Source organism: Oncorhynchus mykiss, chromosome 8 (assembly GCF_013265735.2).
Source record: "Oncorhynchus mykiss isolate Arlee chromosome 8, USDA_OmykA_1.1, whole genome shotgun sequence".
NCBI lineage: Eukaryota > Metazoa > Chordata > Actinopteri > Salmoniformes > Salmonidae > Oncorhynchus > Oncorhynchus mykiss.
In genome coordinates, this window is record NC_048572.1 from 66,559,115 (window position 1) to 66,586,528 (window position 27,414).

The window sequence follows — 27,414 nt, forward strand, 5'->3', positions numbered from 1 at the left end:
AGATGATTGGCAATTGGTTTTTGGTCTTCTTTGTTATGGGTAGTGACATTCCTTCCTCCTCTCTGCTCATCAAAAAGTTTGGACAAACCCAAACCCCTTGGCAGATGGTGAGTCCAGGCTGCAAGCCTCAGAGGGTCTCAGTCTCTCCCCCAGCGATTCAGTGGAGGAGAGCCCCAACTCCGACCCCCTCAGCCCCCACGGCCAGGAGACTGGCTCTGGGGACGAGAGGGGGACTGAGGGGGTCGACAGCGGCAGCATGCAGCAGAAGAGAAAGAAAAAGAAAAGGAGGCCCAGAGAGGAGCTGTATGACTTCATGGACAGGGAAGAGGCTCCGGACTCCTCGAAGGAGGAGGAGGAGGGCGAGACAGAGAGCGGAGCCTCGGACTGCCCGCTGAGTCTGTCCTCCCCGAGCAAGGAGGAGAGCTGGGAGTGTGAGATCCGAGGGAGGGGAGGGGGTAGGGTCAGGGGCAGGAAGAATAAGAGCAGGATGAAGCTGCCAGAGGAGTGGGGGCCAACACCCCAGGAGCCCACGACACCCCATGCCACCCCAGCCTCTGTGTCTGCAATGGTGATGGCCTCCGGTCCGTTAAGCTCAACCCTAGAGAACATCTCCTCCCTCATAGCTGACCCCCAGACTAACCCCTTTAGCAGTTTTATAGAGGACACCAAACCCTCTCACACCTCCAATTCGCCGCCACTCACTGAGAACCCCAAACCAAGTCACATCCTCAACAAGGACCCTGCCTTAACAGACACTTCCACTAGTAACTTGAACATGTTTGAGCAACCTTCTCCAGCCAAGGTAAACATGGAGTGGGAGGCTGAGGCTCCTGTTAAAAACACTGCCTCTGCTCCCCTCCATTATGAACCCATGTGTATTGATGACTTCAAAATGCCCCCTCCCTTAGCCACTAAAGATGTCCTACCCCCCAAGAAGGAGGAGGCAGCTATGTCCTTCACTGACAAAGCCTCCTCTGATCATTGTAGTCGTGAGGCCAACGCATCTATTACTGACCAGAGGCAACTGGGTCCTAAGAGTTCCCCAGGCTTCAGCCCCCAGGTCTCACAGACCTCTTTCCTAGACTCTGTCCTGCAAACCCCCTCAGCCAGCACCCCTTTTTCACAGCCACAGGCCCTGTCTCAGACCACCACACCCCAGGGCCTTCCTCCAAACACCACCACCTCCTCCTCTTTCCAGTGCACTTCTCCTCCACTGCTTAGCCACTCCTCCCAGCCTGATCATGACACTCACAGTCCCTGCCCTGCAGTGTGCTCAGGCCTCAACCCTGCAGCCCCGCCCTTTATCCCCACTACACTGCCACTCACAGAGCACCAGGAGCCACCGCTGCCAGAGCCCCCCCTGCTGGAAGGTTGGTGACACTGAAGAGGGGACATATCTATCAGTATGGGGGTGTATGATGACATTATAGTGCATGGCTCTCTCTGTGGACTGGGCCTGCTGTTGCTCGGCCATTGTGTGTTTAATAGCACTGTTAGTAACATGCTAACTAATTACCACTATTCGCTAATCTGACTGCATCTGAATGAGTCCCTACTGGCTGGGCCTTGAGTCCCTTTATCCTGACTGACTGTCTGGCCAGTCTCTGTAGTGCTGTTATGATGATGATGATGATCATGATAATAACACATTCATTGCTATGTGGCTGTCTACCTACCTGATTGTGTAACTGCCCAGCTCGTTTTACCTCATATCCCTCTCCTTTCTAACACTGTAATCATATACTACTTACTCTACTGTCTCTGTAGATTACTATGTGTGTGACTCCTGAGTGACTCCACTCTTGGGATATAATTAGCTAGCTTTCTCCCCCCTGAATGCCATTATCCTAAATTGCAATGAGTAATTCTACACCCTAACTCTTTGACATTGATTCAACCTTTCTTCTCTAATCAAAGGGATGTTGGTTTACAGTGTGATTCTCTCTCTTTCTCTCAAGAGATTGCTTTTTCCCTGACTAAATTATGCTTTTAATTCCTCAAATAGCCATGAGCTGACTGAGGAGTCACTAACTGCTTTTCTTTCACATTCTCTTTCTACTTGTGTTTGTGAATTCACTTTCAGAACCATTTTGAATATCTCAGTGTTCCTATTTGGAATTCTTAGTTATGCAATTTGACCATTTTAAAACACTTACACATTTTACTTTCAGCCAATTTTTGATTGGAGATCAAAAATACAATGAAAATTGCTCGATGTGCAAGTTGTCATGTAAATGTTTGCATGATTAATAGGCAAACTGAAACGACTGACAGCTATGTTTTGTCTTTTCTCTCACCCACATGTACTGCGTCTCCTGATGATGGCTCTGATGATGATGATGATGATGATGCTAAATAGGTGAGTCACATTTCCGTTATTGCCTTTGAGAATATTTAGATTTCTCATCAGTGGAATAATATGACGTCAAATTCAGTGTTTATTTATTTCCTTATTTGGTACAAATGTTTGCCACAGGTTTTTGTTCTGTTCAAGATTTCTCGGACTTTGCCTCTCACTGTTGTTGAGATATTGTCCATGTCAGGAAAAAGCTGGCACTTTTCCTGGCTAGTTTGCTTTGAGCGTTAGTTTGGCCTAGTTCAGAGACTGTACTGTTCTGTGTTGGTTCTTCTTACTTTGGTTTCTCGGTTGGAGATTCCAAGGACTGATAGCTAAGTTAACACTGCTTTCCTAAGTTGTTACCCTGCAGTGTAAGGTTGTTGTAGAGACGCTGTTCCTCCTTCCTTGATGACACAGGTGTTTTTGGTTGACAAATGGTGGAAGTCGTTAGCATACTGCTTGTCTGTCTGCACCCCTCACATTCCCTTACTCAACTCAACCATCCCCATTCAGCAGTCTGTTAATGGGTTATTTACAGATGACCGGGCAAGCGGGTTGGTGTGTGGAGGGACAGTACAGTGAGGGACTAGCCTCTACTGCCCTCTGTATCCTCATCCCACAACTTTCTCCCTCAATCACCATCTTTGTTTTTCATACCTCCCTCTTTCCCCCTAGCAGCCTCTCTGTTTTGCTGCCTCTCTCTCTCTTTCTCTCTCTTCCATCTCCCCTATCTCTCTCCCTCCCTCCCTCCCTCTCCATCCTCCTCTCCCTAATGCAATATTGATGGCTGGGACTTTTTTGCAGTTACATAAATCATGCAGCCCTTGTCTTTTTATAGCCGGTGATCTGGGTTTGTGCAGTAGGCACCAGCTTTCAGAGCAGCTTACAGATCACTGCACATGTACATAGCCCATCTGTAAATAGCCCGTCCAACTACCTCATCCCCATACTGTTATTTATTTTATTTGTTTTGCTCCTTTGCACCCCCGTATCTCTACTTGCACACTCATCTTCTGCACATCTACCATACCAGTGTTTAATTGCTATATTGTAATTGTTTCACCACTATGGCCTATTTATTGCTTTACCTCATTATCCTATCTCATTTGCACACACTGTATATAAACTTTTTGGATTGTATTATTGACTGTATGTTTGTTTATTACCATGTGTAACTCTGTGTCGTTGTTTGTGTCGCACTGCTTTGCTTTATCTTGGCCAGGTCGCAGTTGTAAATGACAACTTGCTCTTAACTAACCTACCTGGTTAAATAAAGGTTAAATAAATCAAATAAAAAGGCAGAGGGAGACAGAGGCTTAGAGGCTGTGCGGTGCTGCAGTCAGGGTTATCCCACCACGCCACCACCGGTTTGTGAACTGGTACTGCTCTGCTCTGCCCTAATCTACTCTACTCTGCTCTACTCTGCCCTACTCTACTCTGCTCTACTCTGCCCAACTCTGCCCTACTCTGCTCTACTCTGCCCTACTCTACTCTAGTCTACCCTACTCTACTCTACTCTACCCTACCCTACTCTGCTCTGCTCTACTCTACTCTACTCTGCCTTGCTCTGCTTTTCCCTACTCTGCTCTGCTCTGCTATACTCTACCCTACTCTACTCTACTCTACTCTACTCTACTCTACTCTACTCTACTCTACTCTACTCTACCCTACCCTACTCTGCTCTACTCTACTCTACTCTGCCTTGCTCTGCTTTTCCCTACTCTGCTCTGCTCTGCTATACTCTACCCTACTCTACTCTACTCTACTCTGCCTATCTCTGCCCTACTCTACTCTGCTCTACTCTGCACTACTCTGCTCTGCTCTGCTGCATAGTAATTTTTCTGGTCAGCCGATTACAGACCGCCCAGCCTGGCAAAGATACCATCCATAAGAGCCAGCCCAGTCTGGCAAAGATACCATCCATAAGAGCCAGCCCAGTCTGGCAAAGATACCATCCATAAGAGCCAGCCCAGTCTGGCAACGATACCATCCATAAGAGCCAGCCCAGTCTGGCAAAGATACCATCCATAAGAGCCAGCCCAGTCTGGCAAAGATACCATCCATAAGAGCCAGCCCAGCCTGGTAAAGATACCATCCATAAGAGCCAGCCCAGCCTGGAAAAGATACCATCCATAAGAGCCAGCCCAGCCTGGCAAAGATACCATCCATAAGAGCCAGCCCAGCCTGGCAAAGATACCATCCATAAGAGCCAGCCCAGTCTGGCAAAGATACCATCCATAAGAGCCAGCCCAGTCTGGCAAAGATACCATCCATAAGAGCCAGCCCAGTCTGGCAAAGATACCATCCATAAGAGCAAGCCCAGCCTGGAAAAGATACCATCCATAAGAGCCAGCCCAGCCTGGCAAAGATACCATCCATAAGAGCCAGCCCAGTCTGGCAAAGCATCACCACTATAGTACTGATTGAGATGGGCAGTGCTGTACAGTCTTTTGTTTTTTAAGGTATAGCTTACCTTTCAGTAAATACGTAATCATCATGCTGCTGGCTTTAAGTGCATTTCTGTATGTCACAGTGCATATCATCACACTGGACCGAATGTGTTGAAGTCAAGTAAAGGGACGGCTGCTATTTAAGTGTTGTTTACATATTGATTAGTATCGAAAATCCATGCACTTTTTTATGATGTATTACTTGACCAAAGAGGCCATCATCTGGTGGTTCAATAAATGACTGGTGCTTATATAATAGTTCTTGCTGTTGCTTTGAATGTTAAAGCTAACCTCATACAACCATCCAGAAGTCTCACAAGCTTACATTTTTTTTCCCTACATGGATTCCATCTGGCTAGGAGCAGAAGACATGAGCTTGGTGCCCTCACCATTTCATTGTTCCAATCACTGTCCTCTGATGAACTACTACCTAAGGTAGCAGGTGTAGAAAGACATGTGAGCAGTGTCTCCACTTAGGTTGAAAATACTGTATCCCTGAAAACCAGAAACATCCACTTGCCAACACTGCTAAGGGTGTGGGGGTGGTTTAGTTGATGATGAACGCAAAGTACCGCTGTTCACAGCTACTGTATGGCTTCAGTTCAGTTGGCATCTCTTTGCTCAAGCCAAGGTTGGTCATGGGTGCACCTCAGCCACGCTCAAGGTCCTAAACGATATCTTAACCGTCATCGATAAGAAACAATACTGTGCAGCCGTATTCATTGACCTGGCCAAGGATTTCGACTCTGTCAATCACCACATCCTCATCGGCAGACTCAATAGCCTTGGTTTCTCAAATGATTGCCTCACCTGGTTCACCAACTACTTCTCTGATAGAGTTCAGTGTGTCAAATCGAAAGGCCTGTTGTCCGGGCCTCTGGCAGTCTCTATGGGGATGCCACAGGGTTCAATTCTTGGTCCGACTCTCTTCTCTGTATACATCCATGATGTCGCTGTTGCTGCTGGTGAGTCTCTGTTCCACCTCTACTCAGACGACACCATTCTGTATACTTCTGGCCCTTCTTTGGACACTGTTTTAACAACCCTCCAGACGAGCTTCAAGCCATACAACTCTCCTTCCGTGGCCTCCAACTGCTCTTAAATACAAGTAAAACTAAATGCATACCCTTCAACCGATCGCTGCCTGCACCTGCCCGCCCGTCCAGCATCACTACTCTGGACAGTTCTGACTTAGAATATGTGGACAACTACAAATACCTAGGTGTCTGGTTAGAATTTAATCTCTCCTTCCAGACTCACATCAAACATCTCAAATCCAAAGTTAAATCTAGAATTGGCTTCCTATTTCGCAACAAAGCATCCTTCACTCATGCTGCCAAACATACCCTCATAAAACGGACTATCCTACCAAGCCTCGACTTCGGCGATGTCACTTACAAAATAGCCTTCATACCCTACTCAATAAATTGGATGCAGTCTATCACAGTGCCACCTGTTTTGTCACCGAAGCCCCATATACTACCGACCACTGCGACCTGTACACTCTCGTTGGCTGGCCCTCGCTTCATACTCGTCGCCAAACCCACTGGCTCCAGGTAATCTACAAGACCCTGCTAGGTAAAGTCCCCCCTTATCTCAGCTCGCTGGTCACCATAGCAGCAACCCACCTGTAGCACGCACTCCAGCAGGTATATCTCTCTGGTCACCCCCAAAGCCAATTCCTCCTTTGTCTGCCTCTCCTTCCAGTTCTCTGCTGCCAATAACTGGAACGAACTACAAATATCTCTGAAACTGGAAACACTTATCTCCCTCACTAGCTTTAAGCACCAGCTGTCAGAGCAGCTCACAGATTGCTGCACCTGTACATAGCCCATCTATAATTTAGCCCAAACAACTACCTCTTCCCCTACTGAATTTATTTATTTATTTATTTTGATAATTTGCACCCCATTATTTCTATTCCTACTTTGCACATTCTTCCACTGCAAATCTACCATTCCAGTGTTTTACTTGCTATATTGTATTTACCTCGCCACCATGGCCTTTTAATGCCTTTACTTCCTTATCTCACCTCATTTGCTCACATTGTATATAGACTTATTTTTCTACTGTATTATTGACTGTATGTTTGTTTTACTCCATGTGTAACTCTGTGTTGTTGTATGTGCCGAACTGCTTTGCTTTATCTTGGCCTGGTCGCAATTGTAAATGAGAACTTGTTCTCAACTTGCCTACCTGGTTAAATAAAGGTTAAATAAAGCATTTTTAAATTAAAAAAGGTAGTTAGTAGTAAGGAGCTACGTTAGCTAACATGTTTTTGTCCTGGTGCTCAAAATAACTTTCTCTAGAAAGAAGGCCAGTGTTGTTTTACTTCCTAAAAATGCGGTGCTGTGGCTTCTGCTTTCTGACTGGTTGAAGATGATCCAATCGCTTTTGAATATATTTTGTGCAACACCTCTCGGGAAAAACAGCTTCAATGGTATCCTTTCAGGACTGATCGCGCTGCGACACACCTGTGAAGATTCTGCTTGAGATAGCATCACTGGCGAACACAGTCCCACTTTTAGCCACTCATTACTTTTAGTTACTGAATAGCATTTCATTATATTATAACTAGATAAGTTGTCATTATAATAATCTGAATAGAAACAGACTCTCTTGATGACTTGATTTTAAGCTTCAATCCAGAGAATATCAATGTAATCACTTTTCACTTGTGGAAACAAGTTCTTGGATCTTGGATTGAGAATAAGATCTTGTGTTCGTAGTACAATAGTTTGTGAACAATCTTGACAATCTCAGAGCGAGCATCTACTTTCAGATTCTGCAACATACTTTGTTTTTCTGAGACTTGGCTTTCCTTCGACACGAGGTGGAGGCGCAATTCAGTGGGTCGAACACAAGGCGTACTGCACACACATACTGCACACTGCACTGTACACTGGGGTCAGCGGTGGTGGAGTTGCATTCACCCACCTGGACAAAATTAATGCATATGTGAGGATGCTGTTCATTGACTACAGCGCATTCTTCAATACCATAGTACCCTCTAAGCTCACCACAAAGCTAATGGTCCTGGACTTCCTGACGGGCTGTCCCCAGTAATTAGCCTGACTATCAACAATGACAAGACGGCCTACAGAGAGGAGTTAGGCACTCTGACGGCGTGGTGCCAGATAAACAACCTCTCCCTCATTGTCAGCAAAACAAAGGAGCTGATTGTGGATTTCAGGAGGAATCAGGATGGGCATGCCCCCATCCTCATCAATGGGGTCGCTGTGGAGATGGTCAAACACTTCAAGTTCCTCGTCGTACACATCAGAGGAGCTGAAATGGTAAAACCACACGGACACTGTGGTGAAGAAAGCACAACAACGATTCTTCAACCTCAGGAGGCTGAAGAAATTTGGCCTGTCCCGAGGGCCCTCACAGTGTTCTACAGGAGCACCATCGAGAGCATACTGTCGGGCTACATCACAGCCTGGTACGGCAACTCCACCACCGCTGACCGCAAGGCTCTACAGAGGGTGCACCATTGGGTGCAGGACACCTACAACACCAGGTGTCACAGGAAGGCCAAGAAGATGAAGTGCTTTGAAAGGCTGGTCATGGCTCACATCAAGACCCCCTAGACCACATATGTCAGAGTCAAGGCCCGCGGGCCACATCCGGCCCGCAAGAAGGTTTTTTACGGCCCCTGGGATGATCTTGATTTATTATTAGAACCGGCCCGCAGCAAGCCGGCAGCCCGCAGATCTTTTACACGCACCAATACTACATGTCCCACAATGCAAAGGTGACGCACCGAGCAGTAGGCTGCTTCATTTCAATATTTATTGGCACAGCAGTCGTCAGCATCACAGTAAAATTAACTTTCAGATACCCATCAAAAATGGCAAAACGGAAGGTGGATACTGAGAACCGGGGGTTTCAAACAAGGTGGGAGTCGGAGTATATGTTCACGAAGGTAGCTGGAAAACCTGTGTGTCTTCTGTGTGGAGAAAGTGTGGCGGTACTGAAAGAGTATAATCTGAGACGACATTATGAAACGAAACACGCGGACACACACGCGGACGCAACTGTCAAGGCCAGTTTTATTTTGGCAGAAGAGATCGCTAAATCAGCCCGGCCATTTACGGAGGGGGATTTCATCAAAAACTGCATGATTAAAGTTTGTGACGAAGTTTGCCCAGAAAAAAGGCAACTCTTTTTAAATGTGAGTCTGAGCAGAAACACCATTGCCGAGAGAGTAGACCAGTTGTCCATCAATCTAAAAGAGCAGCTTGTGAAAAAGGGAAAAGATTTTATTGCATATTCCTTGGCTGTGGATGAGAGCACCGACATTTCTGACATTGCCCAGTTGTCAATTTTCATCCGCGGAGTGGACTCCAACCTAAGCGTGACAGAGGAGTTTTTGGCTTTACGTCCTATGCATGGCACAACTACGGGGCATGATTTGTATGAAGAGGTGTCAAGATGTGTAAATGAGATGGAGCTGCCTTGGGAAAAACTCGTGGGTTTGACGGAGCACCTGCGATGTGTGGACACAGGAGCGGACTGGTGGCGAAGATACGGGAAAAGATGCAAGAGGAAAACGCGACAGGTGAGCTGACAGCTTATCATTGTATCATACACCAGGAAGCGTTGTGCGGTAAAGCCTTGAAAATGGAGCATGTAATGAGCATCATCACGCGCACAGTTAACTTTATCAGAGCCAAAGGTTTGAATCACCGCCAGTTCAAGGCATTTCTGACGGAGTTAGAAACGGAGCATGGTGATTTGCCTTATCACACAGAGGTGCGATGGCTAAGCCAGGGAAAGGTGCTTCAAAGATGTTTCGAGCTTCGTGAGGAGATTTGTCTGTTCTTGGACAGCAAAGGGAAAGACACAACACAACTCCGAGACGAAATGTTTCTGTGTGAAATGGCTTTTCTGTGTGACATTACGAGTCATCTGAATGCAATAAACTTGCAGCTGCAGGGTCGGGATCGTGTCATCTCTGATATGTACAGTACAGTGAAGGCATTTAAAACCAAACTGACTCTGTGGGAGACGCAGATGCGGAAAGAAAATTTGAGCCACTTTCCCAGCTGCCAGACCATGAAAGAGAAGCTCTCTACCAGTGCGTTCCCGAGCACACAGTTGGCTGATAAAATAGGTATGCTTGCCGCTGACTTTCGACGCCGATTTGCTGACTTTGAAGCACAAAAAAGCAGGTTGGAACTGCTCGGTAACCCATTTGCTGTTGACGTGGAAAGCTCACCACCAAACCTCCAAATGGAGTTGATTGACCTCCAATGCAATGATGCACTGAGGGCAAAATATGCGGCAGTGGGTGCTGCGGAGTTCGCCCGTTTCCTCCCCGGCACAATGCCCCAGCTGCGCATCCAGGCTGCTCAAACGTTGTCTATGTTTGGCAGCACATACCTGTGTGAACAACTGTTTTCTTTGATGAACCTGAACAAAACATCACACAGAAGTCGACTTACTGCTGAACACCTCCACTCAATTCTGAGGATTTCTTCAGCTCAGAGCCTTACCCCGAACATTGATGAACTTGTGGAAAAGATGGGACACCACCAAGTATCACCCTCAACCTCAAACAAGTGAACATTACTGTGCAATCACATATTTAGAGTTTTTACTCAGTTCAAGTTTAAAAGTTAAAATTTAATATTTGTTTTCACTGCATGTTACTTCTCCTTAAACAAAGTGTTGTTTTTGATTAATAGATTTTTGCACTTTATTTTTTTGTATTTCAATCCAATTATATTTTAAAAATATTTCAGTTGAGTGGATGATAGAAAATTGCTATTATTGTTTTTTCTTTGAAGTAAATTTAGCCCACTTTTGCTAAAATAGAAAATATAGTCTACTGATGGTGCCTTGAATACCGGTTTCTTTCATTTAATGTTCATGTTATGGGGATATTTATATAAAGGAAATTTGTCTTTTGTGTCTGTTGAAAATTAAAGATTACTGACAGAGCCATAAGAAAATATTGCTTTATTTATCTGATCATATTGTAATATATTTGTTAGGTTTTCAGTAGGTTCAATTAGGTTCACTAGACTATATGCGTCATTTAAAATTTTTTCAATGAACATTCGAACAGTCCGGCCCTCGTCTTGTAGCTGATTTTTTTATTTGGCCCTCCGTCCATTTGACTTTGACACCCCTGCCCTAGACCAACTCCAATTCGCATACCGCCCTAACAGATCCACAGATGACACAATCGCACTCCACACTGCCCTTTCCCACCTGGACAAAAGGAACACCCATATGAGAATGCTGTTCATTGACTACAGCTCAGCATTCAACACCATAATGCCCACAAAGCTCATTACTAAGCTTAGGACCCTGGGACTAAACACCTCCCTCTGCAACTGGATCCTGGACTTCCTGACGGGCCGCCCCCAGGCGGGTAGGCAACAAAATGTCTGCCACGCTGATCCTCAACACTGGGGTCCCTCAGTGGTGTGTACTTAGTCTCTCCTGTACTTCTTGTTCACCCACGACTATGTGGCCAAACACGACTCCAACACCATCATTACGTTTGCTGACGAGACAACAGTGGTAGACCTGATCCCTGACAACGATGAGACAGCCTATAGGGAGGAGGTCAGAGAACTGGCAGTGTGGTGCCTGGACAACAACCTCTCCCTCAATGTGAGCAAGACAATGGAGCAGATCATGGACTACAGGAAAAGGTGGCCCGAACAGGCCCCCATTAACATCGACAGGGCTGTAGTGGAACAGGTTGAGAGTTTCAAGTTCTATCATGGTCCAAACTCACCAAGACAGTCATGAAGAGGGCACGACAAAACCTTTTCCCCCTCAGGAGACCAAAAATATTTGGCATAGGTCCCCAGATCCTCAAACAGTTCTGCAGCTGCACCATCGAGAGCATCCTGACCGGTTGCATCACCGCCTGGAATGGCAACTGCTTGGCATCTGACTGTAAGGCACTACAGAGGGCCGTGCGTAAGGCCCAGTACATCACTGAGGCCAATCTTCCTGCCATCCAGGTCCTATATACCAGGCGGTGTCAGAGGAATGCCCATAAAATTGTCAGAGACTCCAGTCACCCAAATCATAGACTGTTTTCTCTGCTACCGCACGGCAAACGGTGTGTCTAGGACCAAAAGGCTCCTTAACAGCTTCTATCCCCAAGCCATAACTACTGAACATTAATCAAATGACCACCAGACTATTTATATTGACCCCCCCCCCCTGCATTTGTTTTGTACACTGCTGCTACTCTCTTTATTATCTATGCATTGTCATTTCACCCCTACCTACATGTAGAAATTACCTTCACTAACCTGTACCACTGCACACTGTATATAGCCTCGTTAATGTTATTTTATTGGGTTACTTTTTATTATTTCTTACTTTAGTTTATTTGGTCAATATTTTCTTAACTTTTCTTGAACTGCGCTGTTGGTTAAGGCTTGTAAGTAAGCATTTCACGGTAAAGTCTACACTTGTTGTATTCGGCGCATGTGAGAAACAAAGTTAGATTTGATTTGAAGATAATCAGGGACCTCAGCCACACGAGCCCCACTTCCATCACGCATTATAGGAGCATCATGGCAAAAACATTTGTATTATTGTTTCATTCACTTCTTACTTCCCCTCCTGCTGCTCCCCCTATAGACATTCCCTCGGACATTGTAATAAAGTCACCTAATCTACAAATAGGCCTGAAGCTGGACATAAATATTGAATGATAGCAGGATCAGAACTAGGGCACTTGATAAACAATAGCATTAATCTAAAATACAACTATTTGTATGAGCTTTTTCCCTTACAAAGGGTTCAGCCACCTTACCAGGTCACTATGCCCATATGGACCGCATTGTTGTTGTTGACACTAGACATTGCTTTACATTACGTTGCTCCCACAGTGAGGTAACATACTGTGGTATGATCAAAACATACTATATGTACTGCAAATATGAGGCTATTCACCGTTCGGATCATTTTGATTAGAAAACATCTTCCTCAAATGTCTGCTAGCACTCATTGGCTATTAGAGGAATCAATTGAAAGACATCTAATTGTATTTCTTCTGATTTCTCAGCCAGACACATTATGTTTACAAAGCCAAGATAAACCCTTCACAGCCACTGTGGTCTTTTTCCATGTCTCAAGCTTTTCCCTTTTTTACACTATTTTTGTTTGGGAACATAATTTGGCAGAATGATTGGATTTTGTTCAATAAGTGTGTGCTCTTCAGTCCACTGGACCATCAGATGTGTGTATTAATGACTCTGCGGCTTCATTAGATGTGACACTGCATTTGGCTGCACTCTAACCCAATTTTGTTGCCATTCCACAAGATAGATTGTAAGCTACCAATGAAGACGTGGGATGGGATGAGTGTAGTGAGATGAGTCTCCATCTTTTCTATTGTCCTTTCTCTCCATCATTTTGCCTCCTCTTCCCATCCCTACCTCTGCTTCTTCTTTTTCCTTCTTCATTATTTGTGTTCATCAATCTTCCTCCTCCTCTCAATCTCTCCATACTTCCTTTGCCCTTTATCTCTCATCCTCCGACGTTACGATCCAACCCCTTTTCCCAGACTCCCTGGGTCGCTGAGACGACACGTACCATAATCATAGCAGCCTATTTCTGACTGGGAGCTTGTTGCCATGGATATAGGAGGTGGTTTCCGTGGAGATAGAGCTACTCAGGACTGCCAAGGAAAAAATGGGGTGTGACTGTCAGGAGGTTGGATGCCAGAAATAGAATTCTCTGACAGACTTCCTCCGTGCTCTATCCCCTGCAAGACCATGGACTGTAAGCTGTATATTGTCACTCTCCCCGTCCTTTTCTGAGTTCTGAGGCCCTCCCAAAACATCCATGGCATATTGTAGATGGCTGAGGATTGCTACTGCACATGGCCCACCAGCCACTACCCTCTTAATTTCCTTTTCTCAAACAATGTCTTTCTGTTGGTTTTGAATGTTCACCTTGTAAAAAGTCTTATCACACCAAAGGCTGTTATGGTATGAGGCGATTCAGCCTGGTCTCATAGACTAGATGTAACATAGTAAACATAAACCCGGGACACTCAAATTAGAATGATATGTTACGTTTGGTATGGTTACATAGGACATATGTTTACTTAAGGCAAAAACAAAAGTAGGGTGGTTGGTCAGGCAAAGGTCTAGCAAACCAAAGGTGGCGCATTCGAATCTCATCATGGACAACTTTTAGCTAACCCTTCCCCTAACCCTAACCCTTTTAGCTAACCCTTCCCCTAACGCTAACCCTAAATTTAACCCTTTAACTAGCTCCTAAACTTAACCCTAACCCTGACCCTAACCCACAGCCTAGCTAAAGTTAGCTACCTAACCACCTAGCTAGAATCTGTAACATATCATACGTTTTGCAAATTTGTAAACACATTCGTAACATATATTGCAAATTCGTAACATATATTACAAATTGTAATTCGTAACATATCATTCAAAACTGGGTGATGAACATCCACAAATGAATACATACCATACAAAATGTAATATATCATACTAAATGGAGTGTCCCGGATTTACATCCCGGACAACTACGAAATGCTCTGAGACGAGGTTGGGTGATTGTGCTCAGTATAATTGTTTCTTATACTAGTATGCTAACATTCAACAAAGACATATTCATTCCCACTGGACACAGACATAGAGAGTGGTACACTGGAACATGTCATTATAATTGGGGTCAATTTCCCGCAAGAACATTTTTCGTTCCCTGCAGTGAAGCATTGTATGATAAATTGTATGATAAATTACATTTGGCTTTGAACTGAAATGCTTTGTGCAATGTTTGTTTGGACAGACCTTTGTATGTGTCTTTATGATTAGGAGAAGAAAACAACATGGATTATGAGTGTCGTTAAAGCTACAGTAATATTTCTGTGAGAGATGTAAACATAAACAGACAGAATATGTTGGACATGGGTCTTGCATAACAATGTCCATTCATGAGAAGCAGTCCCATTACCATGGTCTAATGAACAGAGAGAAAAACTCTGTTTTGGGGATGTGGCTGTCAGTGGCTGACTTTGGCTGTTGCCTTGTGATGTGTGAGTTTTCTCTAACTGTGTCTGTATCGGGCTGTAGAAAACACTGCTATTTGGTAACTATATACAATACCAGTAAAAAGTTTAGATACACCTGCTCATTCAAGGTTTTTTCTTTATTTGTACTATTTTCTACATTGTAGAATAACCGCGAAGACATGAAATAACACATGTTAAACAAATCTAAATATATTTTAGATCTTAGATTCTTAAAAATAGCCACCCTTTGATTTGATGACCTGCTTTGCACAACCTCATCAACATCAATCAACCTCATCAACATCAATCAACCTCATCAACATCAATCAACCTCATCAACATCAATCAACCTCACTGTACTGTGCTCATTCCCCTTGTTATCTCCTCCTACAGTAAATTCTGGACTGTTTTGGGGGCGATTACCTAATCTTCATTCATTTATATTTAATTATGTTTTATTTGGCTCCAGTCCTCATGGGGCTGGAGGTGGGATGGGGGCAAGGGGGTGTCATCAAGGTTTGAATAATCACTGCCTGCCTTCTACCATAATTGCCAAGAGGGAGGGGTTCTAGCGTCTAGTCCAGGACTGAATCAGTGAGGTTGTTGTGAACGTTTCGACGCGGTGTTTGTGTGAAGAATGTGGGTGGGTGTGAATTCAGTTCAGAGATGAGGTGGATGTTTGTGGTTTTGAAGGGTAAAGATAAAATATGTTTTTTATTGTCACATACACCGCATAGATGAAATGTGTTGTTTTAAAAGGTCATCCATAGTAGTACGGCACCCCTGGAGCAAATTAGGGTTAAGAGACTTGCTCAAGGGCACATTGACAGATTTTTTACCTTGTCGGTAAAGGGTATTCAAATCAGCGTCCTTTCAGTTACTGGCCCAATGCACTAACCGCTATGTCAATGGAGAGTTATCACACATTCTTTTTCGAGGGCAGTCATTCAATACCTTCCTAACAGAGTAGCCCATCGCATGTGGCTACAGCAGAGGGGAGGAACACAGTGTCCGCAACCAAGTGCACAAACAAAACACAATAAACAAAAGAGCCAAAGGGTCCAGTGCCAGGAGCCAGAGATGTACAACCAGGGCCCCTGATGGGGGCAGGAAGGCAGGGAGGAGGAGAGGGGCAGTGGGTACAGTAGTGGGCATGGAACAGGGTGATAGGGGGGGGGGAATTGGAGATGACAGAACAGCATGGAAAAGCACATTATACCACCAGAACCGTGAAGAGGTGTGTAGCAGTAATGGATGCTGTTACAGTGAGGACAGATTCATTCAAGTAGAATGGCTGTGGAAACTGAGGCACTGTATCCCCCAAAGCTACTCTCTCTGTTTGCTAAGTTTCTACTGTAATGCCAAGCTGCCTGACGAGTCAGAACTGCGGTTTATAGGACACCAAGGGAGGGTGTGTGTATTAGTATTTGTGTGTTAGTGACGTACATTTCTGTGTACGTGACGTTCATTTGTGTGTGTGGGGGTGTGTGTGGGTGGGTGTGTGTGTTTGACTGAGCTTACTGGTGGGAGGCATGAGTCGAGAATCTGCTCTCGCAAATAGGGATATGTTCCGTGGAGTCATGTGACCAAAGCTCTGTTAGGGCTGTGATGTCAGAGAGAGGGAGAAATGGAGAGAGAGAGGGAGAGAGAGGGAGCAGCATTCAGTTCATCCTCAGAGACTCATCTGATCAGAGCACAGACACAGAGAGAAACACACAATTACTTCCCTCGCACACATAGACTGCGCTTCACAGACGCACCATATAACACAGATATAGTACATTAACAGCCTTCCTTACCTCCAAGGGAAGATTAGCTGTCTAGAAGAATAAAGAGTATCCATCAAAAGGAAGCAGCAGAGAGAGAGAGATCGAGAGAGAGAGGTGAGGATGTCTTCTCTCTCCAATCAGCAGCAGGGTGGTGGTGGTGGACAGCTCTGTGAGCACACTGAGCTGGGCAAGGTGCCCTCTGGCTCTATGGTGTCTCCTCAGCAGGCCCTTCAGGGCTGGGACTGGCAGCAAGACCAGATGGGACCACTTGGTTTCGGTGGCAGCCCAGGAGTACCCAGGCTAACCGACGAGGACAAGCTCTCAAGCCTCCTTGATGGACAATCTGGATCAGGGTTCAAGGTGGAGTTGTCTGACCTTAAGGTGCCAGGGAGGATGGGTGTCGGACTCGGGCCGTCTTTTGGTCTGGGCAGCGCCGGGGAGAGCCCCACAAGTCCCCTCTCCTCCTCGTCCTCTCCAGCCTCACCCGGGATACTCCTCTCCACCCCAGGACAAAAACACAGGGCCAATGGAGCCGCAGCCCAGCTAGGGTCCCCTGCTATGCAGCGGGATGTCTCACCATTCCCTAACACACAGAAGGTGGACAATTGCGTAAGGAATCCCTCCTTCTCTGGACTGCCCCAAACAGGCCTCAAGCCTGCTGTTCAGACTGTTCCTGCTGCACCTGCACCTGTAGCCAACTACTGTGTCATTGGTGTTGTCAACGACAACTACTCTAAGGGTGGAGACTGCACTGTGTCAGGATTCTCAGAGGACAGTGACGAGGACATGGGGCCTACTCTACCTCGAGGAGGAGGTACCGAGCAACAACACAAAGCCGTGAGGCGCGCTATGTCTGACTGCTCCCACCTGTCTGTGCCAGGTAGCTTGGACTTTTCCCAGTACCCAGGGCAGTCTGGCGGACTGGTGGACCTGCCCTCATCTGGAAGTAATGTTATGGGGTCCAAGTCTCCACATTCAGCGGTCCAACGCTCTCTGACAGTGGGGGGGGAGAGAAAGACTGTGTCACCCACACTCTCTCCTCTGTCCCCACTGAGCCCTGTCAGGGCCCCCAACTCCCCTCCACCCAGGAGGGGTACTGGTAATGGGATGTCACAGAGCCAGAGTGAGAGTGTCCTACTGCCGGTTCCCCTCAGTGGAAAAACCTTCAACATCAATACTAAAAGCTCCATGGATGGTAGGTGACTATGATTTGAGGCCTATTCCTCTGTTGCTGGAACAGCTCTCATTAATTTGTTATAACATGTTGCTCATCATTGACCTACAGTCATTTAAGTATATAGATTTGGGAGTTCAGGTTTATTTGTGATCAGTGGGCAGTGGTATTTCTCTAGGCTGGAATAGTTGTTTGTTTCATTGACAATGATTGGGTGCTGAAAGACAAAATGGAGGAAGCCAAAAGAAGAATGGAAGTAAAAAAATATATATATATATATTCACCAGCTTGAACTAGGTTTTTTTGGTATATTTACACTAGGATGATTTGCTTCTCAAAAAGCGTTGGTTTGAAGATAGCAGGACAATTAAAAATTCAGAAAGGATATAATAAGGGAATTTTTACATCTATTGTTTTGTCTACCTTTTGTTTTGACAAAATGTCAAAGGCACCATCATTGAAGAGTCAAGTTCCTCTAAATATATGAGTGTCTATTGAAATACTGAGGTTCGTTTACCCTCTCAAACCCCCATCTTCAAATGACTGTGTTGTTTAGTGATGCATCACATCAAGTGGCACTCCATCGATTGGCTAGCACTAAGGGAAGGGTGTGTAGTTGATTTGAAATCGAGTCCTGGTAATCATTTAAACAGAGAGTAGTCATTTTTAGTGGTGCTATGTGGGGACTCCTGGGGATGCTTTCGGATTGGATGACAACTCCATGTTATTCATAGACACACTTAGATTCAGTAACACCAAACAGGCAAGGCAGTCTGGAGCCTGAGGCCATTTTGCTTGCAGTATATACAGATGACCCATTTCATCGCAGGAGGAAAATAATCCCGCAGCAGGAGGATTTGAATGAATATTGAATATTTACAATTGCCGCCAGGGGGCAGCTGGAAACGGTGTTTCTAGGCTATACAATGCAGTACCATACCCAGGGGGCAGCTGGAAATGGTATTTGTAGGCTATACAATGCAGTACCATACCCAGGGGGCAGCTGGAAACGGTGTTTGTAGACTATACAATGCAGTACCATACCCAGGGGGCAGCTGGAAATGGTGTTTGTAGGCTATACAATGCAGTACCATACCCAGGGGGCAGCTGGAAACGGTGTTTGTAGACTATACAATGCAGTACCATACCCAGGGGGCAGCTGGAAATGGTGTTTGTATGCTATACAATGCAGTACCATACCCAGGGGGCAGCTGGAAACGGTGTTTGTAGGCTATACAATGCAGTACCATACACAGGGGGCAGCTGGAAACGGTGTTTGTAGGCTATACAATGCAGTACCATACCCAGGGGGCAGCTGGAAACGGTGTTTGTAGGCTATACAATGCAGTACCATACCCAGGGGGCAGCTGGAAATGGTGTTTGTAGACTATACAATGCAGTACCATACCCAGGGGGCAGCTGGAAATGGTGTTTGTAGGCTATACAATGCAGTACCATACCCAGGGGGCAGCTGGAAACGGTGTTTGTAGGCTATACAATGCAGTACCATACCCAGGGGGCAGCTGGAAACGGTGTTTGTAGGCTATACAATGCAGTACCATACCCAGGGGGCGATGGTTTGGGGTAGGATCTGCAAACTAACTGACCTCATACCGTCAAGTATCATCAAGTATTCTCACGGCTTGCTTAAGCATTGTGAACTGCCATAGCGCAGTGGTCAGAGCAGCACGCTTCTGCTCGGAGCATCATGAGTTGGCGCCCAGTGCTGAGCAACTATTTTGACATGGAAACTAATGTTGGTGTAGCCTACTATGATTATTTAACAAATCTAAAGGCAGCTGCCTGCTGCCTACCTGCCTCCAAAGGCATCTACCTTCGTAGGGAGCACTTCTCCAGTTGGCACAAGATTTGAAGGCAGCATCACATGATAACGCATTGACATTTACCCAGCGCCATACGTTTGTAGCCACTGTAGCACCGTGAGCAACTAGTGCTAGCAATTCAGTGACCTATCCCAAAATGGAGATACCTGACACAAATAAGAAGTAAACAAGTAACAGAATCGTGCACAAAGCGACGTCCATACAGAAATTGTTTGTTGAGATCGGTGTGGAAGAACTTGACTTGCCTGCACAGAGCCCTGACCTCAACCCCCTCGAACACCTTTGGGATGAATTGGAACGCCAACTGTGAGCCACGCCTAATCACCCAACATCAGTGCCCGACCTCACTAATGCTCTTGTGGCTGAATGGAAACTAGTCTCCACAGCAATGTTCCAACATCTAGTGGAAGCCTTCCCAGAAGAGTGGGGGCTGTTATAGCAGCAAAGTGACGACCAACTCCATATTAAAAATGTCCATGATTTTGGAATGAGATGTTTGGCAAGCACTGCATTACTTTTGGTCATGTAGTGTAGCTGCCTGGCAATATCATCCTGCTGTAACATTTCTACCTCATGAATGAAGGTCATCGGAAAATAATCCCTCTGCTTGCGTGCCTTTCTCCAATGCATGGTCATTCAAAGACAAACTGTACAGTTCCACATTTGACAGATTCTGGCGACAGATAAGCATCATCACTTCATATAACGTTTGTGTGGGTGTGGGTGGGTGGGTGGGTGCATGTGTATGCTTGTATATTCATGTGGGTGTCTGGTGTTTGATGCTGGTCACCTGCATTGAAATATCATGAGCACCTGCTCCATCATGTCCCTGTGTGTTAGTCATTCTCTAACTTATGTGACATTGTGTTTACGCCACTGGCCAGGCATATAGAACAGCTCTATACTAGCGTCTATAGTGTATGTTTACACCACTGACCAGGCATATAGAACAGCTCTATACTAGCATCTATAGTGTATGTTTACACCACTGGCCAGACATACAGAACAGCTCTATATTAGAGTCTATAGGTTATGTTTACACCACTGACCAGGCATATAGAACAGCTCTATACTAGCGTCTATAGTGTATGTTTACACCACTGGCCAGACATACAGAACAGCTCTATATTAGAGTCTATAGTGTATGTTTACACCACTGGCCAGACATACAGAACAGCTCTATACTAGAGTCTATAGTGTATGTTTACACCACTGGCCAGACATACAGAACAGCTCTATACTAGAGTCTATAGTGTATGTTTACACCACTGGCCAGACATACAGAACAGCTCCATACTAGAGTCTATAGTGTATGATCGTTACTGGAACCAGGGCTCCTAAAGCCAGCCATTAGAACAACAAGGCCATTCTGGTTTAGTCTTAATGATTTGATAGATTTTGCGATTGGCTCATGTTTCTGTACCATTGTGACAAATATGATCCGGTTTGACAAGTTAAAATGGTATCTATCTGTCAAAAATGTACAATCCATTTGCCATCACTCTTTTGAAAAATGGATGCTCTAGTCAACTAATTGGTCAGAATGTTCATTGAAAAGCAGATTCTTTCATTGCACAAGTAGCTCTTCTTTTGACCCAGCTTAATTTGTGCCACATTTCCTCATCTCTTTGGCACATTGGTTTTCCTCTCTCATGATGCATTCCAAATGGCACCCTATTCTCTAAGTAGGGCAATACTCTGACTTGGTCAAACGTAGTGCTCTCCATAGGGAATAGAGTGCCATTTAGGATGAACACTCTCTCTCTGTAGAGGTCACTGAAGCTGGGTTACATAAGGAGCCCATGCCAACAATGTGCTGTTCTATCTGTCCAGCTCAACCCTGGTCTCTGTCACTTTCTGTGGCCCTGCCCAGACTCCTCACCAGCATGCCATGGTCACTGTAGTCTACTAACTCTCATTTCCTCACCAGCGACGGTGTTCTGCTGTGATTAAGTCTATCAAACAATTTTAGAGGATTGACATTTAGCTGCCTGTTTGAATAGAAGCAATATATACAGATGCACTTCTTCATTTGACCCTGCTTCTCACAGTAGGAAAATAATCCTGCAGGAACAGGAAATGGGAATTATTATGTGGACTATTATTAATGGACATTTTTGTAGGCGTTGTTACATTTTTCATCAGGGTGAATCAAATCTGACATTTTAAAGATAAAATTAGAAGCCTGTTTAAACCTTGAATACACTAGAATTGTGCATTTCCTGCTGCGCAGGAAAGCTCTCTGTATCAGCAAAGTAATCAACTTAAGATAGCAGATCTGTACTGAGTGCTGTTGTCCATGTACATTCTGTTGTCCATGTGGCATTCTTTGGATGTATTGTTGAAGCTAGATTTTGAAGCTAAAGCCAGTCTGAATCTGTGGTTCGGTTAATAACACACAATGCTGTTTGTCAGTGGAACATAAAGTGAACTGATAGGTCAGATCATTGACGGTTTCATGCCCTTCACCCCCTCCTCAACGACAACGCTGGTCTTTAGTAACTGGGTGTCGCAAATGTCAAGGAACATATGGTCATTTGGTGTTGTGGATAGTTGAAAGCCATGAACCATGTTGTCAGCATCCATCTGAGCACAGTTTCCCATGATTTGAAACAGATATGCTCTCGCTCATGGCTGAAAGCAGCACTGGCACTATGAAAGGTTTCTCCTTCTGTATTTGATCCTCAGATAAATTCTGGTCTTTTTTCATGACATATACTATTGTGGGTTTTCTCAATATATATATATGTCTATTTTTGTCTCTCTACAGTGAAAGCAGAAAATAAGGACAAACAAGAGAAGGCTGATTTCTTCCCCAAGGTGGATAACTTGAACATGTTTGATAAGACCGAGAAGTCGGACAAGATGGAGAATAAAGAGAAAAAAGATCAATCTAAGAAAGTCAATGCTGACAAGACAAACAAATCTGAGATCCTCAAAGACGAAGAGAAGATTGACAAGACAGAGAAAAATGTTAAAAATGAAAAAGTGGACAAGCCAGAGAAGACCAACAAAGATGGAAAGATGGAGAAGAAAGAAAATGGAGAGAAAACAGAAAAGATGGTTAAAGTTGAGAAGAATGAAAAGGCTGGGAAAGGTACTGCAAAGTCCCCAACAACCATCAGAAGCAAGCAGGACCTCACCAGCCCAGACAGTAAGGCCAAGGTAGGTCAGGGAAAGGCTGGGACAATGTTACCATTCATATCAGTGCAAGCTGCTTCTGCAACTGTCACTGCCATCTCTAGTGTGTGTGTGCATGCGCTTATGTGCTAATTCAAATTTAGAAAGGTTATCTAGCCTGCTGCTAGAACTTGCTCTGCTGATGCTCCTGGTTTGAGGTTTATAGTGAATGCGGCCTCTGCTGCTTTGTTTTTTAACTAGGCAAGTCGGTTAAGAACAAATTCTTATTTTCAATTACAGCGGGTTAATTTAAAACTGCCTTGCTCAGGGACAGAATGACACAGTTTTTAATTAACGGCTCTGGGATTTGATCTTGCAACCTTTCGGTTACTGGCCCAACGCTCTAGCCATTAGGCTACCTGCCACCCCCTGCCTGTCCTCTGTTGCTTTACCATGCTGCCTGTCTTCTGTTGCTTTACCATGCTGCCTGTCCTCTGCTGCTTTACCATGCTGCCTGTCTTCTGTTGCTTTACCATGCTGCCTGTGTTGCTTTACCATGCTGCCTGTCCTCTGTTGCTTTACCATGCTGCCTGTCCTCTGCTGCTTTACCATGCTGCCTGTCCTCTGTTGCTTTACCATGCTGCCTGTCGTCTTCAGCTTTACCATGCTGCCTGTCCTCTGCTGCTTTACCATGCTGCCTGTCTTCTGCTGCTTTACCATGCTGCCTGTCCTCTGCTGCTTTACCATGCTGCCTGTCCTCTGCTGCTTTACCATGCTGCCTGTCCTCTGTTGCTTTACCATGCTGCCTGTCCTCTGTTGCTTTACCGTCCTGCCTGTCCACTGCTAATGTAACATGCTGCCTGTCATCTGCTGCTTTACCATGCTGCCTGTCATCTGCAGCTTTACCATGCTGCCTGCCATCTGCTGCTTTACCATGCTGCCTGTCTTCTGTTGCTTTACCATGCTGCCTGTGTTGCTTTACCATGCTGCCTGTCCTCTGTTGCTTTACCATGCTGCCTGTCCTCTGCTGCTTTACCATGCTGCCTGTCCTCTGTTGCTTTACCATGCTGCCTGTCGTCTGCAGCTTTACCATGCTGCCTGTCCTCTGCTGCTTTACCATGCTGCCTGTCTTCTGCTGCTTTACCATGCTGCCTGTCCTCTGCTGCTTTACCATGCTGCCTGTGTTGCTTTACCATGCTGCCTGTCCTCTGTTGCTTTACCATGCTGCCTGTCCTCTGTTGCTTTACCATGCTGCCTGTCCTCTGCTGCTTTACCATGCTGCCTGTCCTCTGTTGCTTTACCATGCTGCCTGTCCTCTGTTGCTTTACCATGCTGCCTGTCCTCTGTTGCTTTACCGTCCTGCCTGTCCACTGCTAATGTAACATGCTGCCTGTCATCTGCTGCTTTACCATGCTGCCTGTCATCTGCAGCTTTACCATGCTGCCTGTCCTCTGTTGCTTTACCATGCTGCCTGTCCTCTGTTACTTTACCATGCTGCCTGTCCTCTGTTGCTTTACCATGCTGCCTGTCCTCTGCTGCTTTACCATGCTGCCTGTCCTCTGTTGCTTTACCATGCTTCCTGTCTTCTGCTGCTTTACCATGCTGCCTGTCCTCTGCTGCTTTACCATGCTGCCTGTGCTGCTTTACCATGCTGCCTGTCCTCTGTTGCTTTACCATGCTGCCTGTGCTCTGTTGCTTTACCATGCTGCCTGTCCTCTGTTGCTTTACCATGCTGCCTGTCCTCTGTTGCTTTACCATGCTGCCTGTGCTGCTTTACCGTCCTGCCTGTTCTCTGTTGCTTTACCATGCTGCCTGTCCTCTGTTGCTTTACCATGCTGCCTGTCCTCTGCTGCTTTACCATGCTGCCTGTCCTCTGTTTCTTTATCATGCTGCCTGTCCTCTGTTTCTTTACCATGCTGCCTGTCCTCTGTTGCTTTACCATGCTGCCTGTCCTCTGTTTCTTTATCATGCTGCCTGTCCTCTGTTTCTTTACCATGCTGCCTCTCCTCTGTTTCTTTACCATGCTGCCTGTCCTCTGTTTCTTTACCATGCTGCCTCTCCTCTGTTTCTTTACCATGCTGCCTCTCCTCTGTTTCTTTACCATGCTGCCTGTCCTCTGTTGCTTTACCATGCTGCCTGTCCTCTGTTTCTTTATCATGCTGCCTGTCCTCTGTTTCTTTACCATGCTGCCTCTCCTCTGTTGCTTTACCATGCTGCCTGTCCTCTATTTCTTTATCATGCTGCCTGTCCTCTGTTTCTTTACCATGCTGCCTCTCCTCTGTTGCTTTACCATGCTGCCTGTCCTCTGTTTCTTTATCATGCTGCCTGTCCTCTGTTGCTTTACCATGCTGCCTCTCCTCTGTTTCTTTACCATGCTGCCTGTCCTCTGTTTCTTTATCATGCTGCCTGTCCTCTGTTGCTTTACCATGCTGCCTCTCCTCTGTTTCTTTACCATGCTGCCTGTCCTCTGTTTCTTTACCATGCTGCCTCTCCTCTGTTTCTTTACCATGCTGCCTGTCCTCTGCTGCTTTACCATGCTGCCTCTCCTCTGTTTCTTTACCATGCTTCCTCTCCTCTGTTTCTTTACCATGCTGCCTGTCCTCTGCTGCTTTACCATGCTGCCTCTCCTCTGTTTCTTTACCATGCTGCCTGTCCTCTGTTTCTTTACCATGCTGCCTGTCCTCTGTTGCTTTACCATGCTGCCTCTCCTCTGTTGTATGCTTTTGGTTTTCTTATTTTTTCCTTCATCGTGTGACGTTGTTGTACAGCCTGCTGTTGGGTCAACCAAACCAAACTCTGTCAAAACACGGCCCACCTCTCTGTCCACTGGGGATGCAGCTGCCCCCCTAAAACGTTCCGCCCCCACCTCCAGCTCTGCCAATAAAAAAAGTCCTGTTACCAAGGCAACCACTCCCACTGCTGGCACCAAGCGGCCAACTGTCGCTCCCAGTCAAACCCCTACAGCATCCAAGTCCAAGGTGAGTCCCCTCCCACTCCCACTTCCCTCACTCCTGTCTCTGCTCACTGGCCTTCCCTCTTGTGGTTGGCACGTTGTCCCCCTTCCCTTTGTTTGGCTCTGCTATATAACTGTCCAGTGTCCACCTTCTGACTCTCACTCACAGTTTGTGGACCACCAACTCCCTGCACTATAACCTCTGTCCGGGCTCTTCACCATTTAGTCCTACCAGCTGAATATTTTCTATAACTCCCTGAAGATCCCAGCATGCATTTCCAATATCTCCTTTCTGTTTCCAGTCTTTACTCCCCTAATTGCTTAATCAACTTCCATTTGGTGTGTTTTTTATCACACACCTATCTCTCTTTTCCCTCAGCCTTCTCCATCTTCCTTACACCTCTAGTTGCCTCTCCCAACCAACCCTCCCTATGTCCAGCGCTCTCTTCCACACCACACCCTTCTCTGATTTCCTGTTTGCCTACTCAGACTCCAGAAAACGGCACTTCTGACAGACGTCCTCCTGTGCCAAAGGCCAACGGCACGGCCAATAAGGACAGTTCCTCTACTACCCCCTCTACTAAACCTGCTGGGCCACGCCCCTCTGCTAATGTCCCTTCTCTGCGCCGCAACACAGGTGACACCAACTCTTAACTGTATAGTGCAAGCTGACATGCTTTAAGGTACTTTATTCTTGATGATGGTGATATTCAAAAAGCCAACGTCAGAATTCCTTGGTCCCTAAATGTCCACTAGTCTCAATCATGTAAGGGGAGCTTGGTTATGTTCTCTACCCTACAGTTCCCAAGACTGATATCAAGCCAGGTGACTTGAAGAAGCCTACTACGCTGAAGACAACACCAGGTAACAACGAACCAACATGCACAATCTAACCCAAGTATCTCATTATACAACTAAAATACCCTAGAGTTGAATGTGTTCTTTGAAATTGTAAGGACAGACAAGTGTCGTCTGTTATAATCTCTCTTGACAGTGTCATTATGACTACACAGAGAGAGACAAGTGCAATGGGTAAGTGATGCTAGGAGACAGACAGGGACGCAGAGGGAGACAGACACTTAGTCTCAACAGTAGCTCCAGTTCCTGAAAACACTGACTGACGCCTCAGGCCTGTCACGTCCTCCTCTGAGATATTCATTAGTCATCGAATCAGAGGCTGCTGACACAGCCTTGGAAAACCCACTACCAGAGACCACAGTATCTACCCTCTGTAGGTAGTAGTAGTGTTGTTCCTTATCCTCTCCCCTGGGGACTAGTTAGCTTCCAGGACATTGTTTCCTAGTGAATCATTGTTGTTATTGTTTGTGTGTGTGCTCAGCTCCAGCCCTTAGAGGGTATGGTTCCTCATGCCCTTTGTCTATTTCTATCACCGCCCCAGCCAAGCCCAGGGTACCTCACACTTCTGCTACTGCTCCAAGCACTCCTGCAACCAACGGGGAGCAACCTCGCAGACGCATCACCAAACCCCCGGTGCCCAAGCAGACAGCTATGGAGAGGAAGCCAGCTGTACCCAGAGCTCCTAGGACTCCCAGGCCCATTAACGCACCCTTGCCAGACCTGAAGAATGTGCGCTCCAAGATCGGCTCCACAGACAACATGAAGTATCAGTCTACCGGTGGCAAGGTGCGGTAACGTGGGATAGAGATGTACTGTACATGAAAGCTTTGGGAAAGAGGCCTATTTAAGTGGACCGACATCAGACGTAGACATTTGTGTATTGA

General features: G+C 45.9%; 1 protein-coding gene across 6 annotated transcripts in view; it reads left to right on the forward strand.

Moving 5' to 3' along the window:
• Positions 1–27,414, forward strand: part of LOC110530393 (microtubule-associated protein 4) — an 85,816-nt gene that overhangs the window by 48,690 nt on the left and 9,712 nt on the right. For 5 of the 6 annotated variants that reach the window (XM_036986010.1, XM_036986011.1, XM_036986012.1 and 2 more), the window contains exons 6-11: positions 78–1,370; positions 22,370–22,764; positions 25,488–25,697; positions 26,162–26,309; positions 26,474–26,536; positions 27,072–27,316. In XM_036986010.1, coding sequence (XP_036841905.1) covers positions 78–1,370; positions 22,370–22,764; positions 25,488–25,697; positions 26,162–26,309; positions 26,474–26,536; positions 27,072–27,316 — 2,354 coding nt within the window. The remainder of the gene's footprint in view (positions 1–77; positions 1,371–22,369; positions 22,765–25,487; positions 25,698–26,161; positions 26,310–26,473; positions 26,537–27,071; positions 27,317–27,414) is intronic. The other variant, XM_021613403.2, reaches the window with a different exon arrangement.